The sequence below is a fragment of the Cricetulus griseus genome, chromosome 5 (genome assembly GCF_003668045.3).
Source record: "Cricetulus griseus strain 17A/GY chromosome 5, alternate assembly CriGri-PICRH-1.0, whole genome shotgun sequence".
Lineage (NCBI taxonomy): Eukaryota > Metazoa > Chordata > Mammalia > Rodentia > Cricetidae > Cricetulus > Cricetulus griseus.
In genome coordinates this window covers 178,573,246-178,593,868 of record NC_048598.1, presented here as the reverse complement: position 1 = coordinate 178,593,868, position 20,623 = coordinate 178,573,246, and the positions used below count along the sequence as shown (strand labels likewise).

General features: G+C 42.2%; 1 pseudogene and 2 gene segments (V, D, J or C); all 3 read right to left on the bottom strand.

Moving 5' to 3' along the window:
- Positions 1-572: 572 nt before the first annotated feature.
- LOC113838294 lies at positions 573-1,144 on the bottom strand. The segment is given in 2 exon segments: positions 573-985; positions 1,096-1,144. Coding segments are annotated over 2 exon segments (459 nt in total).
- Positions 1,145-4,982: 3,838 nt separating this feature from the next.
- On the bottom strand, positions 4,983-5,444 carry LOC113838293. The segment is given in 2 exon segments: positions 4,983-5,295; positions 5,401-5,444. Coding segments are annotated over 2 exon segments (357 nt in total).
- Positions 5,445-19,253: 13,809 nt separating this feature from the next.
- On the bottom strand, positions 19,254-19,834 carry LOC113838292 (annotated as a pseudogene).
- Between the last annotated feature and the right edge of the window lie 789 nt (positions 19,835-20,623).

Genomic DNA, 20,623 nt, shown 5'->3' with positions numbered 1-20,623 from the left:
ATCTCACTTCTCATGAACATTATCATGTGATCAGATGCAGATGTTCAATGCCTTCCTCATTGTGTAATCCCATATTCAGGTCAATTAGAAGACAATAAACCATCCTTAAAATGCCATCTCCACACAGACACTGAACTAACATTCCTGAAGAACAAGTTTATAAAAATCTCACGATGAGCAGAGTTGGAATTCATGGAGTAATAAACTGAATTAGCTTAAAGCACAGCTGGATCATGTCTGAACCTGATGTGCACCATTGTTTATGAGAGGCGGGGAGGTTTGAGCCTTGGGAGCATTTGTGCACCTGTAATGGGCCCCTTCTTACCCTTGATTTTCCTTAAATATAAATGCTACTCTAATAAAGAAATCTGACTGAGGATCTGCTTGAATATGAGAGAAAAAAAAAGACACAGGAGCATCCATGTTTCTTATATAACAGCAGAAACACAGAAGATGTATTGAGGACAACAGTCACCCACAGCACAAATATTTAAAGAGAGAATTTCTTGGGAACTATAAAGATGAAAGGAGCCTAAGCTGCTGAGCAGATTGCTCAGTTATGCCTTCATAGTCTATGGGATGAACCTGTGTTCTGTGTGTGCTGTGCGCCCCCTGGTGGCCGTGAGCGGCCTCACAGTGAGGTTTATGTCTGGGTTCACACTGAGATCACTCACTGTGTCTCTAGTACAGTAATAAGTGGCGGTGTCCTCAGACTTCACACTGTTCATTTGCATGTACAGAGTGTTCTTGGCATTGTCTCTGGAGATGGTGAACCGGCCCTTCACGGACGGTGCATAGTTTGTGGTACTGCCACCTGTACTAATTTCTCCAACCCACTCCAGCCCCTTGCCGGGAGCCTGGCGGACCCAGTCCATCCAGTAGCTACTGAAGGTGAATCCAGAGGCTACACAGGAGAGTTTCAGGGACCCCTCAGGCTTCACCAGGCCACCCCCAGACTCCACCAGCTTCTCATCACACTGGACACCTAAAAACAACAACAAAGTAATCCTGGTCACGAAATCATCACACATGTCCATTGTCCCTCAGATTAATGTCCACTCACACAGTCAGCATCTACTGCTCTCCATAAATTACCTTTTAAAAGAGCAACAAGGAAAATGCAGCTCAGCCCCAACTCCATACTGATCCCTGAGTGAAGTCTTGGGATCCACAGCTGAGCTCCTCTGTCTGAGCTGTAAGGTCAGGACTGGGCTGCTTTTCAGGAGCAGAGAGAGGGCCCATTTGCATGTCTTCCTGCTTTATAGCAAGCTTATTGGAGCCTGGAGATGGCAGGTCTTGGTTTTTTTGTGAATGTGCTGGAGGAATCAGATCACAATGTTAATGTTGGGGAAAACCTTATTAAATTAGATGAATTTCCAATAATCTCCTGTTATCCCATTGCAATGATGGATAAAGAGTATTAAATTACATCATTTTCAATCATCTCCTATGATCCCTTTTACAAACAAAAGAGTCATTTTAATATTAATTTCAACTCAGTTCTCTGTGTCTGGGATTATAAACCTCAGTGACATCGCTTTGTCATTCTCATTTCTGTAGGAGTTGGTGCTTCTGTGTGCACCTCATCCCAAATGAAGTTAGAATTCCCTGCAGAGCTATAGCTTTGTGAGCAGCTGCTTCCTGAGGTTTGGAAACTCCCTTTCTGTATGGAGGTCATGTGACATGCCTGAATTCCAGTGTTCAGCTAATCACATGCATGAGCCTTTTCCAGACAGTGTGTATATTTCTTGTTTTATCATCTAATTCATTTTTCCTTCGCTGCATGTTTACCTATTTGTCCCTGGAAATCGGGAGTGACTGAGAAGCTGAACTTCAAGGGGAGCTGAGCTTTGACTTCTGTGTCTGCAGGTGGCCCTGTCAGAGGAGCAGCAGGGGGCAATTGAGGTTCAGGTGTCACCTCACCAGGAGGTGAAGCCCAGATGGATGAATCTCTGATTGGCAAAACCTGGAGTCTACAGACTACAAGATGTCTTTTGCTTTTGCTGATCCTTTTCATTTTTGCTGCTGCCAACTTTCTTTGGAATCTTGAATGGTGTGAATGGGTGTGGGGAGACCCCCACTGCCTGTAATACAGTGTGTTCTCATGTGTAAACATCCCATTCTACTGGACATATTGCCTGTGCATTATTGTGAAGATAATTTCTTCTTAAGCCTTACTGTCTAATTGATAATAATAAACTCATTTTAAATATTCTTTTGATAATGAAAAATAAATATAAGGAATTGTCACACAGCTAGGGCTTCTGAGTTTCCCCTCCATGGCTGCATAGACTGTAGTGCAGGTTAATAAATAGGGAAAACAACTGGGTGTCTGGAAGCCTGGCTGTTTCAAATTCTTTCAATCTTAATGTTGAAAGACGCATTCACAGGTTTTAGTGTTTATCCTGGCTGCAACCAAGCCTGAAAGTAACTACAGGTTGGATTAGATGATTTGATAATAGCTTTGAGATGAAATGTCCCAGAAAATAACTAAAGTTCAAAGGACACATAGTTGAGTTATAAATTCATTAGATTGGTGTCACAAATACACAGCAGCCCAATTTTTATTAGCTGACATGTTTTTATGCTCAGGATTGGTTGATAATAAAAGATAATGACTAATACATTGTACCAATTTCTTCCTTCAGTCTCCTGATATAAAAAGTGATAATGCTGGTTTTAATATAAATTTAGATTTCTCATTCTTTTAAGATTTCTTATAGGATTACCTTTCAAGATAAAGAATGAAATGATTGGTCCTTTCTTTGTAGCCACAAATTGCAGCCTGCCAGGAAAAGAACTGGCTGAGAAGAATACCTTGCTTGCTTACACCGTTAATCTATAACAGGTTGCTTAGGTATGGTTGTACAGGGGTTCCATCCACAACTTTCTTTTCATCTGAATATGTAATATATTTAATCATTTAAAAGATATGGAAAATATGCTGTTCTATTTGCTTATATTGATTGCAATTATTCTCTTGAAAATTTGAATGTAACCATATTGTAATTTTTATATTGTTTGGAAAATTTTGCTGGGGTTTAAAAGCTGTGAAGGAATAATAAGGATCAGGAGAAGGAAAATATCAAGAGAAAAAGAGGGGAAATTTCTGGATAGAGATGACAGACTATAGAACACAGAAAAAAGAGTACAGGAAAAGCATAAAGAAGGAAACCATCAAGAGTGTACATGTTTTTTCCCTGAACACCCTCAGATAAAAATGTCATAGTACTCTGACTCCATGGATTATGTTTGAGCCTTGTGCTGCTAGAGTCTGGTCCCCCAGGCAGGAAACAAGTCTTCCAGGTGACCTACACAGCCTCCCAGAAGGATGGCCTCACTTCCAACACTCCTCCAATTGTCTTTTGTTTCTCAGTCTCGTTCAGGCTCTATCCCAGACAGTGATAAGTCCTTATTTTACCAGGTGTCCTTAAGTTAGGTTTTCCTTTTCTTGAGTCTACAGAAGTTAACAAACAGAATGCACGTCTGTTTGACGTCTCAGTCAATATATTTAATTATGAAGAATGACACCAGATTGCTTTGTGTGCAGCCTGCACTGTTTGAGTGGTGACTGACATGCTGACAGGACAATTGAACCTGTGGCTCTTATATCTGTTAATTTACTAATTCTCATTTGAATGGGCTCCAGGATCAAGAACTATAGATGACCCAGCTGAGCTCTGGGATATCATGGGAGAACAGTGTTGCTCTCAGTGTTTAGCAACAGGAGCCATGCAGTACATTCATGTAGAGAGAAATGCGGAGAAACTGCTTAGAAAAAAATGCAGTCTAGACACCAGAGTGGATCATGTCTGCATAATATCCTGAGCTGATCTTCATTCCTCCCTCTCTTCAACTAAGTTCCAGAGTTCAGCTCAGTGTATATCTGTGGATGTCTGTCTCTGCTTCCATCAGCCACTGGATGTGGGCTCTAGGATGGCATAAAACGTAGTCATCAATCTCATATCAGGGGAAGGGTGTTTAGGTTATACTCTCCACCATTGCATGGACTGTCAGTTCGAGTCATCCTTGTAGGTCTCTGGAAATCTCCCCAGTGCCAGATCTCTCCTCTGACCTATAATGGCTCCCTCTGATATGGTATCTCTCATCCTGCTCTCTCTCCTCTATTCAGCCCCCAACTCAATATTTCTGCTCCTCCATTTCCTCTCCTCCACTCCTCTTCTCCTGCTCTCAATCTGGCAGCTCCCTCTCCCCTACCCTCATGCTCCCAATTACCACAGGAGTTCCTGCCTCTTCCCATTCCTGGGGTCCATTCCTTTATCCCTTAGAGTCCTTCATGTTTCATAGTTTCTTTGGTGAAGAGGATTGTAGGCTGGTAATCCTTTGCTCTGTCTAAAATTCATATATGAGTGAGTACATACTCACTCATATGTTTGCCTTTTTGTGCCTGGGTTACCTCACTCAGGGTACCAGGTTGGAGAAACCCACAGAAACAGCTGGCCTGAACAAGGGGGAGGACATCGACCCCAGACTGCTGTCTGGGAGGCCAGTACAGGACTGATCCAGACCCCTGAACATAGATGTCAATGAGGAGGCCTCTGCACTCCAGGGGGCCCCTGGTAGTGGATTAGTATTTTTCCCTGGTGTAAGAAGGTACTTTAAGAGCCCATCCCACGTGAAGGGATACACTCTTGCCCTGGACACATGGGGAAACACCCAGGCCAAGCCCAGGATGACATGGTGGACTTTGCAGAGCCCTGGTTGAGGGCTCTACCCTGCCTGGGGAGTAGAGGGTGCATGGAGTGGGGGGAAGGTTGGGGTGGGGTAGGAGGGATGGGGATGAGGGGTGGGAGAGGGAGAGGGATCGACATTTGAAACAAGCTTGTTCCTAATTTGAACTAATTAAAAAAAAAATCCTGAAATCCTGAGCTGAACCTGTGTTCTGTGTGTGCTGTGCGCCCTCTGGTGTCGGTGAGCGACCTCACAGTGAGGTTTATGTCTGGGTTCACACTGAGATCCTCTCACTGTGGAGTACAGTAATAAGTGGCCGTGTCCTCAGACTTCACACTGTTCATTTGCAGGTACAGAGTGCTCTTGGCATTGTCTCTGGAGATGGTGAATCGATCCTTCAAAGACGGGGCATACTTTGTGTCACTGCTGTCTCCATTAATTTCTGCAACCCACTCCAGCCCCTTCCCTGGACCCTGGCGGACCCAGTCCATCCAGTAGTAACTGAAGGTGAATCCAGAGGCTGCACAGGAGAGTTTCAGGGAACCGCCAGGCCGCATCAGGCCACCTCCAGACTCCACCAGCTGCACCTCACACTGGACACCTGCAAACACAGAGAATCTTGTCAGCAAACTGTCACACAAGCTCCAGTTTATATTGTCCTGCTCATTTCCACTAACTGACCCAGTATCTCTTCTTAATATATTATCTTTTAACAGAGCAATAAGGAAAACCCAAATCAGCCACAAATCCATGATGTGGTTGTTTTTCAGTGCTGATCACTGAATGAGAAGACCTGGGAATCCAGGGATGATCTCTTTGTCTGAGCTTTAGCGTCAGTGCAGGGCTGGTTTTCATGAGTAGAGAGAGGCCCTATTTGCATGTCTTCCTGCTATATAGCAAGTTCCCTATCTGGATATTAGAGATAATGTGTTTTATTATAAATGTGAATGTGCTCGGGGAGTCTGGAATAAAGATAATAGTTGGAATATTTCTGTAACATAATGCATTATTTCCTTCCTTGGTACATACTAAGTTTCATCTGTTTCATTTTATACAAGCAAATAAAAAATGCACTTTCACGTGAATTTCAAAAAAAAATCTCCATGTCCTACATTATAGAGGGCGGGTCCTTGCTTTTCCACAAGCCTGAAGCTATTATATTTGCTGTGTGGGTTGCAGCCCTGATGGACACTCCACATCCCAAGTGCGGCTGCCTCCTAAGTTTGAAACTCCCTTTCTGTACTGAGATGATGTGGCATGCCTGCATCCCAGTGTTCATCTAGGAGACTGGAGAGGCCTGCCGATACCTGTGTGTATCCAGGAGACTGAAATACTTCTGTTATTATCTAACTCAGTTCTTCTTTCCCTGCACATTTACCTATTTGTTCAGTACAATGGGGAGTGACTGATACGTGAACTTCAGTGGACATCCTGGCATTTGACTTCTCTACGTCCTCCATGTGCCAGCACAGGACTGCTAGAAGGATGACCTCATCCTAACCCACCCTTCCTTGCTCCTCCTTTTGTTCTCAGCTATTCCCATGCCCTGTGCCAAGCACTTTCCAGTCCTGATCTTACTTGAAGTGTGGAAGTTTGTTTCCATTTTGTAGAGGCCATGAGTGTTGACTTGAGGATGGGCTTCTGTCTGACTTCTCACTCAACACCATTCATCACAGATGACAACAGTTGCTGTGTGTGCAGCCTTTCCTGCTTTAGTGGTGACTGACATGCTGACAGGACAACTGAACAAGAGATTTTTATCAGTTACTTCACTGATTCAAATTGAATGGACTCCGGTTTCCAGTATTGTAGGTGAACCAGCTGAGCTTTGGGATGTCATCAGAGAAAAGTGTTGGTCTCACTCTTTATCAGCATGAACAAAGCAGGCAGATTGCAGGTCAGCTCTTGAAATTCTGCACATTACAGAAACTGACTATCAGTGGATACTAGGAAGTTCCAATTTACAAAATTCAGACACTCGGATCTAGGTAGACATGGTGAGCATAAAGTGGCTGAACCTGTTAGAAGCAAACCCTGCTGCATGAGACAGTCAGAGGGAGGAATCAGGAAGATTCCATCCACAGGGGACAGTGTGGCCTACAGTTAGCCTAAGGTCACCTGCGATGCAGAGCAGCACACTTCAAATGTTATTTAAAAAAAAAATGGAAGAGGATAGAAGAGAACTGAGAGTATAGAGGCAACAAGGGAAGTCAAATATGCTGCATTGGAACAACAAAACGTAAATGAGGAAAAAGAGGGGTATGAGGATATTTCAGCAATAAATACTGAAAAGGAATCAACTTGATGGTAAACTTCTAGCCTCATTTCTAGGAATCTAAGAAAAACCCAAGCAGGTCTCCAGATCACTCTTTCTCTCTCTCTCTGCTTCTCCTCCTTCTCTCCTTCTCCCTCTTTCTCTTCCTCCCCTTCTCCCTCCCCCTCAACAATAAAGAAGTTCTGGTACTCACATTTTTTTAACTCATCACTTCTCCCGTTGATAAATCTAAAACTGACAGATAAACACTCCAGCCTTCCTACCTTCAGCTGCATCAAAGAGCTCCATTGCAGTAACAGTGTTAATAAGGAAACACCACAAAATCAGAAAACTATAATGACTGAACTCTGTTGTCAGTGGGAAGGGCATTGTCATCAAGACTATAAATGACATCACCTGGGATGTGCACAATGGTCACTCAAATCCCCCCACAATTTAAGGGTGAAAGTAAAACCTGCAGAGGGAACACTACAAGGGACAGTGAATAGGAAAATCTTCTTTGCTCGAGAGTACAAATCTCCACCATGCATTGTGTGAAAACTGTATTCACCTAGACCCTATTAAAGACATTCACTCCTGGGAAAACTGAGACTGTAGACAACCATGCCTGGGTCAGCACTCCAGGAAACCACATTTTTCTCTAATATTTTCCCCTAAAATAATTTGGGACCTGATTCATCCCACGTTTCCTGTCTGGGATGCCAGGTGTCCCTCCAGACCCCTGGAGCTGTTGTGATTCAGGGCTGACAGTATCAGTGTGGATCGCCTTGTTTCTGTAAAGATGTGTTGATTGACAGTTTCTTGGAAATGTGTGTCTATGTGCATCATCTTTCATTTTGTAAAGACAGGATGTACCTTGCTCGGCATTTGCCCAATCTAGCAAAATGGTAAGTCTTATTTTTGGGTAAAAGATCTTTTGATGTAAAGGTTGGGAAAATAATTGACATTTGTTTTTACTGGAGGTTAATGTGAGAAGATGGGAAAAACTTGTTTATTAGTAAGGAAATCCATTCTTTATTTTTTGGAAAACCATTCTTGTTTTGATATATAAATAAAGATAGCTGGAGAATTTCAGAGCAGGCTACCTGTGAAATTCTTCTGGTGATCTGACAATTCACTTCTTCATGCCAATGCCTCTCCCGCATGTCAGGACATGAACTCAGGCAGGGACTGGACTGGGGCACCCCCACAGTCTTTGAAACCTTAAGGTCTCAGAAAACTTCTCACTCTCCAGATGTTTCTCTCATCTACTATTATTTTCTTTCCTGGTGAAAGTTGGGTCTTCCTGCTATATAGCAAGTTGTTCCCTATCTGGATCTTTGAGATGATGTGTCCTATTATAAATGTGAATGTGCTCCGGGAGTCTGGCAATAAAGACAATAGTTGGAATATTTTTGTATTATAATGCATTATTTTCTTCCTTGGTACATCCTAAGTTTCATCTGTTTCATTTTATACAAGCAAATAAAAGATGCACTTTCGTGTGAATTTCAAACCTAATCTCCATGTCCTCCATGATAGAGGGCGGGTCCTTGCTTTTCCACAAGCTCTGGAGCTATTATCTTTTGCCCAGTGGGTTGCAGCCCTGATGGACACTCCACATCCCAAGTGCGGCTGCCTCCTAAGTTTGAAACTCCCTTTCTGTACTGAGATGATGTGGCATGCCTGCATCCCAGTGTTCATCTAGGAGACTGGAGAGGCCTGCCCATACCTGTGTGTATCCAGGAGACTGAAATACTTCTGTTAGTATCTAACTCAGTTGTTCTTTCCCTGCACATTTGTTCAGTACAATGGGGAGTGACTGATACTTGAACACAGTGGACATCCCGGCATTTGACTTCTCCACGTCCTCCATGTGCCAGGACAGGACTGCTAGAAGGATGACCTCATCCTAACCCACCCTTCCTTGCTCCTCCTTTTGTTCTCTGCTATTTCCATGCCCTGTGCCAAGCACTTTCCAGTCCTGATCTTACTTGAAGTGCGGAAGTTTGTTTCCATTTTCTAGAGGCCATGAGTGTTGACTTGAGAATGGGATTCTGTCTGACTTCTCACTCAACACCATTCATTCATCACGGATGACAACAGTTGCTGTGTGTGCAGCCTTCTCTACTTTAGTGGTGACTGACATGCTGACAGGACAACTGAACAAGAGGATTTTATCTGTTAGTTCACCGATTCAAATAGAATGGACTCAGGTTTCCAGCACTGTAGTTGAGGCAGCTGAGGTTTGGGATGTCATCGACAACAGTGTTGGACGCACTCTTTATAAACATGAGGAAAGAAGGCCAGACTACTGGTTAGCTCATGGAATTCTGCACATTCCAGAAACTGACAAGCAATGGCAATCCTAGGAAGTTCCAAATTACAAAATTCAGACACTCAGATCTAGGTAGACATTGTGCACCATAAAGTGGCTGAACCTGTTAGAAGCAAACCCTGCTGCATGAGACAGTCAGAGGGGAGAATCAGAAAGATTCCATCCACAGAGGGCAGCATGGCTTACTCTTAGCCCAAGATCACCTGTGATGCAGTGCAGCAAACTTAAAATGTAATTTTATAAAATGGAAGAAGAGAGAAGAGCACTGAGAGTATAGAGTCAACAAAGAAAGTCAGAGTTGCTGTGTTTCTATCAATTGGACTCATCTTTTGTGTTTTTTTTTTTGGAGACAGGTTTTCTCTATAGCTTTGGAGCCTGTCCTGGAACTCCCTCTGTAGCCCAGGCTAGTCTCCAACTCACATAGATCTGCCTGCCTCTGCCTCCCCAGTGCTGGGATTAAAGGCATGCACAACAACTACCCGGCTGCTCTCATGTTTGTTACATGTGTATTTCACAAATCCTAGCAGAACAAGCTTATTTAATGTTGACTAAATGTTGCTCATACAGAATCTATTTTCTTCAATGTACCTGAGAGATATTGAGATGTTTATCATCAGACTCCTTGGGTCCAGAGTGTGCCCAACTTGAGGTCATCATACAACACTGGCTTTAGGCAGCAGACCATGGATTCCTTGGTTTTCACATTCACACTGTGCTGTTCAATGAGGTGTGTTCGTCTTGATTTCACTCACTGAACATTATATAGGCATTTGGTTCTCCACTCATAGCTGAGGTCACTATAACTGAATCCAGGGAAGGCTGAGACCTGAACAGTAGACTCTACTCCTCCCTGAAAGTGACATGAGCTGGCATGTGACAATGGTCACTCACACTGTCCCATGATTTGAGGGTGTAATTGACACCTGCAGAGGAAACACTATAAGGGACAGTGGGTAGTAACATCTTTACATGAGGGTACAAATCTCAAACATAAATTGTGTGAAAACTGTATTCATGTGTGCTCTATTAGAGACATTCACTCATGGGAAAACTGAAACTGTAGACAATCATGACTGGGACAGATGTGATCATGCCTGGAAAACACAGTTTTCTCTAATATCATCCCCTAAAATAAGTTGGGAGCTGATGCTTTGTGGGTTTCCTGTCTGGAGATGCCAGCTGTCACTCCATACCCAGGGAGCTGTTCTGTTTCAGGGCTGAGAGGATCAGGGTGGATCACCCCATTTCTGTAAAGATGCTTTGACGGACATTTTCTTGGAAATGTGTGTCTGTGTTTATGACCTTTAGTTTTGTAAAGACAGGAGGTACCTGGCTCATTATTTGACCAAGCTAGCAAAATGATAAATGTTGTTTTTGGTTAAAAGACCTGCTCTTGCCCATCACAAAGGTACTGATGACCTGCATAAAACACCCAGTGGGCCAGTTTCTGCTCTCTGGTTCCTCAAATACTTGCATTCTTCTTGCTACCCAATGAGCCCAATGTTATACACACACACACACACACACACACACACACACACACACACACACACACGTGGGGGAAGAGAGAGAGACTGAAAAATTATTAATTAATTTGAAGAACTCATGAATTTGAGAGTGAGCAATAGTTGGACACAGGAAGAATTGGAGTGGGTATAATGATTGACACAGTACTAAGGTTAACAAATTCTCAAAAGAACTAATTTAAAATTTAAAAGTAACAGGGAAAGCTCCCCTCATGCACAGCTCCATTGTGCGTGGTTTTCCTTTAGTGCTATCACTCAATGGGAAGCCTTGGTATCAGGAGCTGGGCTCTTCAACAGTATCTGCAGGGTTAGGAGTGTGCTGGTTTAAAACAGCAAAGGGAGGCCTTGTTTGCATTTCCAGAGCTGTATAAGGAGCATTTTGTTGGGAGTATTAGACATTTAAATGCCTAGAGCTAAATGAAAGATACAAAAACAAGTAACAGGGAAAGAATAAAAATAATTATCAGTAATTATTTCTGATATAATTTGTTCTTATTTTATTAATTTTTTAATTTTAACTTTATTTGTTTTTTCACAACAGACACCACTCTCTCTTATTAGGTCTACAATGGCCATTAAAATACAACTTTGATAGTTTCAGAAGAATTAGCATAGTTTTGTGCACAATGAATCTAGATATTAAATTAAATAAATTGTTTTCAAGCATGTAGCTTAATGTTAATTCCTGCAAAAGTATGGTGTTTGGTACCCAATATTGAAGAACCATGATATATAAACTATATACAATATTATTTTTCTGGAAGTAACATTTTAATTTGAATCTTTGTTTGTATTAATTATTAGTCTGGTGAGGACTGCATTTCAATTAGCATTCCTGTATATCAGGTCACTAGTTTTAAACATTTTCAAACTAATAAAGGAACAATGTGTGTCTCTGCAAAAAGACAGAGAGAAATCATGAGTGCTCACTCATGACCCTCCTCTGGTGTCCATCCATCCCTCCAGTCCTGTCTCCTCCAAAGGACATGAACTCTACTGGGATTGGGTGAGACTCAGCATGGAGAACCTTGAGATTGCCTCTCCATGAGATAAGACTGTCCAGTCCTAGTTTCCAATTAATTGAGGATTTCATTTTTATGAGATGTACTGTCTACATGTTTATTGGGAAGGTGTTTGAATTGAGTCATTTGCTTCTCTGCAGCATTCCCAGGAGAGTGACATAGATTTCGGGAACTTAATTATCTTGTATCTTTCTAGGGAAGGATTCTAACTCTGTTGAAGATGGTCTTGAGGGCCTTGTATGTGATTAAATGAGAGGAATAAACTCTATGTAGACTCAGGAAACACCTTTGCTGGCCCCTCTGCACTTACTCCCCAGGCTCTGCATAACTGATTTATTTTGTTTTTATCTTTTTGATGACTCATTGTAAAAATACTTAGCAATGTTATTGCTCATGGGGAATTGATTTAATTGTAAATCATAATTGTATTTCAGACTGTGTTCCTGTGTGTTTTCTTTGATAGAACAAGGTCTCCAATTGATTAATCTCACTCCTCCATATGGATTGCTATGAAATGTTTGTATACAGATTTATACTTTCTCAGCAATACTGTACAGGTCAGGATTGTTGTCCTAGGACTCTTGTTTGACTGGGAAGAAATATGGCAGTCATAAGATGGAGTTTTGTGGAGATGGAAGCTTTGTTTATTCTTGAGACATCCAGTCTGTCTCCACAGAAGTCAGCCCTATGCACTTTGCCCGAGTCCCGCTGGTTCACATCTAACAACAATCCAGCATTCATGTTACTATTAATTTTTCTGTTGACAGTTCCCCAGAATTCACACCTAAGAGAACCCCTCTTTCCTTTCTATCCTGACTCTGTGGTTTATATCTGAGCAAAAGATTTCATGATGGTGTCCAACCTTTATGCTGCTATAAGACATTGGGAGGACAGTGGGCTTTGGAGGACAAGAAATTTCTGCAATAAAAATTGAGAGATTGTAGGCACGCAATCAATGGAAGAATTATTTTTTCCTGATATTCAGCCCTTGCAGAGTCAAGGTATGTGTGTTCTCCTAATTAAAACAGAACAAAATAAAAAATAGCCTAATAGACAGAATTGCTTATATACAGATATGTAAAAGTCATAACAGAGTCAAAAATCAGTAGAGGTCATAGGTGGTGCTTGACACCTCTAAAAACAAAAATCTCTCTCAGCCTCTCTCTGTCTCTCTCTGTCTCTCTCTCTCTCTCTCTCTGTGTGTGTGTGTGTGTGTGTGTCTGTGTGTGTCTGTGTGTGTCTGTGTGTGTGTCTCTGTGTGTGTGTGTATGTGTGTGTGTGTCTGTGTATGTGTATGTGTGTGAGTGTATGTGTGTGTGTCTCTGTGTGTGTGTGTGTGTCTGTGTGTGTCTGTGTGTGTGTCTCTGTGTGTGTGTGTGTGTGTGTGTGTGTGTCTGTGTGTCTCTGTGTGTGTGTCTGTGTGTGTGTCTGTGTGTGTGTGTGTGTGTGTGTGTGTGTGTGTGTGTGTTGTATGGAGGTGCTGGGGTTATCCTGTGCCATACACTGACTTCCAGTCATTGTCAGTCAGTGTCAATCTAAACGTGCTGCAGAGACAATCCAATCTCAGGAAACAGGCAATGATCACCCAGGGCTCCTGATGACATCAAGACCTGTCACATCATCATCATCAGGTCAGGATCCCCTGCTCTGGCCCAGTGTTATGAGAGCAGGAGCCAGAATGCTGAGAGAGTAACAGACTCTATACCAGAGGACTCCACAGTGTGACATTCGGGTCATCTTCATCTCTAAATTGAAAAAAAATGTGATTACTACTAACAAAGAAATCCAGGATTAGACTTACTTATAAATTAGCATATAGAATTGTAATTATGAGGAAAGGTAAAGGGACTCCCCACAAATCATCTTTGATAACAACTTCTACTAAAGATTTGGTGTGCTGTTAAGTACATCAAGCTGAATTTTGACATGCGTTTTTGTTTGTTCTGATATTGCTGATCTATTTTCCTAGCCAAATTCTTATTATAGTGTATTTCCACCTACTTCACCAACAGTTCTAATCTCTTTGGTTTAAATCTCTCTCTCTCTCTCTCTCTCTCTCTCTCTCTCTCTCTCTCTCTCTCTCTCGCTCTTTCACACACACACACACATACACACACAGGCATGGACACACTCACACACTCACACTCACACACACACTCACACACACACACACTCACACACACACACACACACACACTCACACTAACATACACACTCACACACATGCACACACAAATACAAACACATGCACACACACACATGCACACATACTCACACACACTTACACCCACCCCCACACAAACACACACACTCACACACATACACACACACACATACATGCATACACACACTCACACTCACATACACACAGCACACACCCCCTGCATGGCACAAACACACTCATGTCATAATGTGCTCTCACAGCTCCTTATATTTGTGTCATTAAGGATGCATGTCCATGGAGGTGGTCACTGATAAAGATCTCCTCAAGGTCTGGTGAACCACAGGGCACACTCAATCAGCAACACTTCATTCTCAGATGTCACTTGGAAAAATTGAAAAACCTCCTACAGGATGGTTAGGAGGAGGCAGAAACAGGGCTTTCAGGTTGAACATTTCTAAGTAAGTCCCCAGGCTGATGTTTTGTGTCATCTCAGTCCTGGGGAAGCTTCCTGATCCTCCAGGGTTTCTGACACTCAGGATGTTGTTGCAACACTGTGTCTCTCTTCAGATCTGTGCAGAGTCCTCAGATGTCAGGCTGCTGAGCTCCATGTAGGCTGTGCTGGAGGATGTGTCTGCAGTCAGTGTGGCCTTGCCCTGGAACTTCTGTCCATAGTTAGTAATACCAATTCCGGGAAGAGTAATCCCAATCCACTCCAGGCTTTGTCCAGGCTTCTGTTTGGCCCAGTGCATAGCATAGTCAGTGAAGGTGTAGCCTGAAGCCTTGCAGGACAGCTTCACTGAGGCTCCAGGCTTCACCAGCTCAACCCCAGACTGCTGCAGCTGGACCTGGGAGTGGACACCTGTGGAGAGAATGGTAGAGTGGATGTCACTGTCACCTGAGTACATTCCCAACACCTTAACTCTGGAACTTGGAGCCCTTACCTGCAGCTGCTGTCGCCAGGAAGAGGATGTCCAGCTCCATCCCATGGTGAGGACCTGTGTGCTCAGTGACTGTGGAGAGGACACTGATCATGTGTTGTTGGTGGTGTGGACATCCCTGTATTTACCACATAGACTCACATGATTTGCATATTCATGAGCAGGGTGCTTCTTAGATAAGGACCTAGTCCAGCTGGAGAAGAAGGAGGTGGAGGAGACCTCAGTCAGGCAGCAGGATGCTGAGGTCCAAATCCTCATCCTGTCTGAGGAAGCAGCCATTCCTGAGACCTGTGCAGACCCTGTGGAAATACCATCAAGGCCTAATCTCTCAATTTACAAATAGAATCCCAACCTGAGAAATTATTTCATTTCCCTGACAAATTCACAGGTGTTGGTAGTGATGAGGAAAATTGTTAATGGAAATTACAAAACCTCATAAATTAGGAGAAATTTCACTCTTTCATCTGTAAGATATTAATATTTTATTATTCAGCATGTTGCAGGTATGTGTTATTGGTGAATTTTTTCTTTATCTAAATACGTTTATTTTTGTATATTCTTTTGCTTTCAATAGAAAAAGGCTTTAGGGTTCTGGTGGGAATATGGAAAATATCTGAGAGGATTGGGCATAGAATTTCATCAGAATATTTTTCATGAAAAAAGTTTTACAAAAATCAAAAATAAATAAATATTTTTATAAACTGAGAAAATACACATCTATGCAATATTTAACAATGAAATTTTACTGTGTTTGAAAATTCTTGACTTCACATATCAACTGTAGTAAGTGTTGTTCAGCTAATAGACTTTAAGAAGGGAATCCACAGGGGCTCTGGAGACCCTCCAATCATCATCTGATTTCCATCCTAGGGATTAATATCTCCATTGTGCCCCCTGCTGTCCTTACAATTTTTGTACTCTTATCATTCTGATTTTAAAAATAATAAACTTGTCACAGTCTCAGTCATGCTGTGGCCTTTCCATCCTGGCCTGTTTAAAACTCAGTTCTCACTGACCATAATCAGGAGACCTGGCTGGTGCTTTTAAGGTTTGTATCAACTGGACTCATAGAGTTGTTGAAGAATTATTCACCCAAATAAAAGCAAAAATATATCAACTCACATGCATTAGATATTGCTCAAGAATTAGTGTGTTTTATTCAGTATATCTAGGAGATACTGAGTAACTAATCTACAGACTCCCCGTGTAAAGAATCTGCCCAGTCTCCAGGTTCACTATGGTCGCCCTATGTCACTGGCCTCCATGTGGCCTGACCTCTTCCTGGTGTCAGGGAATAAACAGTGGATATCTTGGTTTTCACCCTCACACTGTACTGTTCAATGAGTTGTGATTGTCTCTATCTCAGCAATCCCACATTCTATAGTCTGTTTCTTCACCAAAACTTTTTAATACACAGCTGAGGTCACTATCATAGTATCCAGAGAGCTAAGGAAGGCCTGGAAAAGTAGACTTTCTTTTCATTTTCCAGATTCTTCAAAACAGTAATCCTGAACCCTGAACCAACACCGACCATCACTTCTCCCATTGATCTTCTCTAACTCACAGGTAAACACTCCAGCTCTCCTACCTTCAGCTGAGTCAGAGATCCCAGCAGTGAGCATGCAGGCAATGTGAACAGGAGAACACTAGCAGAAAACTGTGATGAGAACATCTGTGTCCAATGGAAGGGAGTTAGAGAGAGACTGTAGGTGACATCATCTAGCATGAGCCCAACAATTAATGCAGATCGCAGTGGAGTCAGAACTAGTGTGAAAAACAGATTGCTTATTAGGAAGTACTCAGACTACGGAGCCAGTACTTTACCACAAGGCAGGAGAGGGAACACAGAACAGCATGCATGTGACCCTCATATTTAAATCCTTGCTACATCACTCTGACCATGCCCAAGTGTGCATGGTCAGCGTCACCTGTGCCAGCCTTCAAGCAGGTGTGGCCAGCATTTCCCCCAATGGTCACTCAGACATTTCCACAAGCTGAATTTACAGAACCCACTTTCAAAGGCATCACTACATGGGACACTGAGTCAGAAAGTAATCTTGACAAGGATGCAAATCTCAAACAATAATTGTATGAAAATAATAACCATGTGTGCCCTATTACAGACACTCACATGTTGGAATTCTGAAACATAGACCACTTGTTCCACCAACTGTGTAAAATAATATTAATCATGGAAGCTATGGCTACTCCTCAACCTGTGATAAAATAAAGAGAATGGACCGGGGGTTGGTGGCGCACACCTTTAATCCCAGCACTCGGGAGGCAGAGGCCAGCCTGGTCTCCAGAGCCAGTGCCAGGATAGGCTCCAAAGCTACACAGAGATACCCTGTCTGGAAAAACCAAAATAAATAAATAAATAAGTTATGAGAATGGGTTTCAGATGATTTAAAATTCTCTTAGATTTCCAATTGAGCTAATAACCATCACCAACTATTAGAATGACAGATTCATTGAAAGATATGGAAAGGTTTATTCTTATGTTTATTTCATCATATATAATGTGCCAAATGGATGCTTTAGATTCCCCATGGGTAAAAACTGATACACTTATTAGAAACCAAACAAATAGTAGTTATAAAATGTGACATTGCAGGGGGCCTCTAAAGTATTGTTAGAGCAAGAAGAGGAAGCCACTTATTCCAACATCTAAACAGCTGTAATCCTGTTTATGAGAAACCACAAAAAAACACAGGAGCATCCATATTTCTTATATAACAGCAGAAACACAGGAGAAGTATTGAGGACAACAGTTACCCTGATGATGACAATCATCTCCATCTGTAATACTAAACAATAAGAAATTTGATTATGACTACCAAAAACATTTCAATTAGACTTACTTATAAATAAATGTCTAAAATTAGATTCATGAGGAAAGGTAACATGACTCCCAATGCAGGATTTTCTTGGTGGTTGTGGGATCCGTCTCAAGCGGCACCCTAAAATAGTCACTCTGTGTTAGAAAGGAGACTTGAGAGGTAATGGTTTAATTAAGTTAATTAATTAATTGATTAATTGATTGATTACTACAACTGTCAGAGAATCATTGTTATGGCTAAGAGATCTTATGGACTATGACATTATTGTTTCTGTGGCAATTGCAGAAAATTGGCTTCATTTAAAGTAAGTAAATGCAGTGAGTTGATGATCTGAAGTCATTTCTGCTTTGAATCCCTTGATGATCAAATTATTTCTCTGCCAGGTTTCACTTATTTAGCCTGGTTATGTGTGGGTAGACAAAAGGAAGAAATTCCAGACACAAGCAGTGACCTGCTGCTATTCTGTCTTTGCACCTGTTCCTTAGGACCCTGAATGGCTGAGGTGTGGTCATCCCTGCCGCCTGTGCTCCACATTCATCAGGTTGATCTCTTATGGGAGTTGCTTCTGATGATGAGTAGGGCTGATCTATAGGATTCATCTCTGTCTAGAATGTGGATATCAGACATCTGCTACGTGGTCTTTGTTCATCTCAGTGGGTTTCTTCTCACAAGACCAGCTGGACAACACAACACGCACGGATTCTCATAGATAAGATCCAGCAGTGGCTTATGATTTGGCTCAGGTTCCCCTATTGTTTTTAACATTTGCACACTGGATTTTCGGATTTTAATGAACCATAAAAAATTTCATAATAATTACTGTTTTTCACACAATACATTTTTATCATATCCCACATCAATCTCTTGCCAGATATTTGTCCCCAATATCCAGTCATCTTTAAGTTCTCTGTCTCTCTGACTCGGTGTCTCTATGTATATAACTCTCTTTCCATCACGATCTCCCCGATGCTTCTTATCTGTTCTTTTTGTTACCGAAAGATGCTGATCCACTCTTAGAACATCTCCCAAACTCTTACCCTGCCTACCATGCATTCATGCAAATTCTATGAAGACTGGGGTTCTCCTATCATTATGTCCACATGACACCTCCCCCCAAATCAATGAGTACCCTTCCAACAAACTGCTTTCGCTTGCTGTAGGCAAACAAAATTGGACTATGAAATAGGCTTTAATTTGGCCACATGCTAGTGATTTGTCTCTTACTAGAGTAATCTATATTATAGCTTATTTCCATCTACCCCAGCAACAGCTACAGACCCTTAGATTTAAGAGATATGCATTTCATGATGTTTTGCTATAGATTGTATTATTTTGCTTTATTATAAAAAAAAAACATGTCAGTCGAGGTGCTCACTGTCAGAAGGCCGATCAAGGTATGTTGTGTAATAAGGACATCCTGAAGCAACAGGATGTTGCTTTATTCCCAGCAGTCCTTTGAAAATCTGACAAAGAGCTTCCTTATAAGATGGTGAATGACAAAGGGACATTCAGAATGATTATTTCTGAGCAAGTCTCCAGGCTGATCTTCTCTGTCGTGTCGGTCCCAGGGCAGCTTCTTGCTCCTCCTGGTTTTCTGACACACTCAGGATGTGGTTGCAACACTGTGTGTCTTGCACAGTAATAGACAGCAGAGTCTTCAGATGTCAGGCTGCTGAGCTCCATGTAGGCTGTGCTGGAGGATGTGTCTGCAGTCAGTGTGGCCTTGCCCTGGAACTTTGATTGTAGTCAGTATTACCAATTCCAGGATAAATTCTTCCAATCCACTGCAGGCCCTGTCCAGGAATCTGCTTCACCCAGTTAATATAGTACCCAATGAAGGCGTACCCTGAAGTCTTGCAGGAAAACTGTGCCGTGGCTCCTGTCTTTACAATCTCAGGCCCAGACTGCTGCAGCTGGACTTGGGAATGGACACCTTTAGAGAGAAAGGGAGATTGGATGTCATTGTCATCATCAGCCCGTTCTTTCTTCAGGTTAGGAACTGGGAATTCCTTACCTGTAATTACTGACAGGAGGAAGACAATGATCCAGCTCCACCCCATGATGAGGACCTGTGTTCTAAGTGATTATGGAGAGGACACTGACCATATATTGTTGATGGTGTGAACATCTTTATATTGATTTAGGTAATTTGCATATTCATGAGCACTGTATTTCTTAGATAAGGTCCCAGTCCAGCTAGAGAAAGAGGTGGAGGTGACCTGGATTGCACAGCTGGATGCTGAGGGCCAAGTCCGCATCATCTCTGAGGAAATGGATAATTTACTCCTCCCTGGATCCAAGTGCACAAGCTGAGGATGTAACATCTGTACATTGGTACTATAAATTAGTGACTCAATTGTGGTAGAAACACACTCACATTGATATTGACAAGGGAATGTGTGGAACAAGTTCTCTAATTTAAAACTCCTGCTCTCTGAATCTTGGGTATAGTGTGTTCATTCCCTCAGTACTTGATCACACGTTTTGAGAAAGTCTTCAGGTAACTATTCCCTGCCCTTCCACCCCAAGTTAGTTTCCTGCCACTTCAATGTTTCTGACACATCTCAGATGTCAGAACACAACTGAAGTGTTGATGAACAATAACAGATGGCAGAGACCTCAGAGGTCAGCCTGCTGAGCTCCATGTAGACTGTGCTGAACATTGTGATTGCAGTCAGTGTGTCTCTTTCATTTCCCTCTAGTCCTCATCTGATTTCCGTCCTACTGATTAATGGCTCCATTGTTCTTGAAAATGTCCTTACACTTTTTTTGTAGGGGAAGCTGTAGCCAGCCCGACCCACAGCCTGACCCAAATGGGGTGGAGGTTTCCAATATCCCGCTCCTGACAA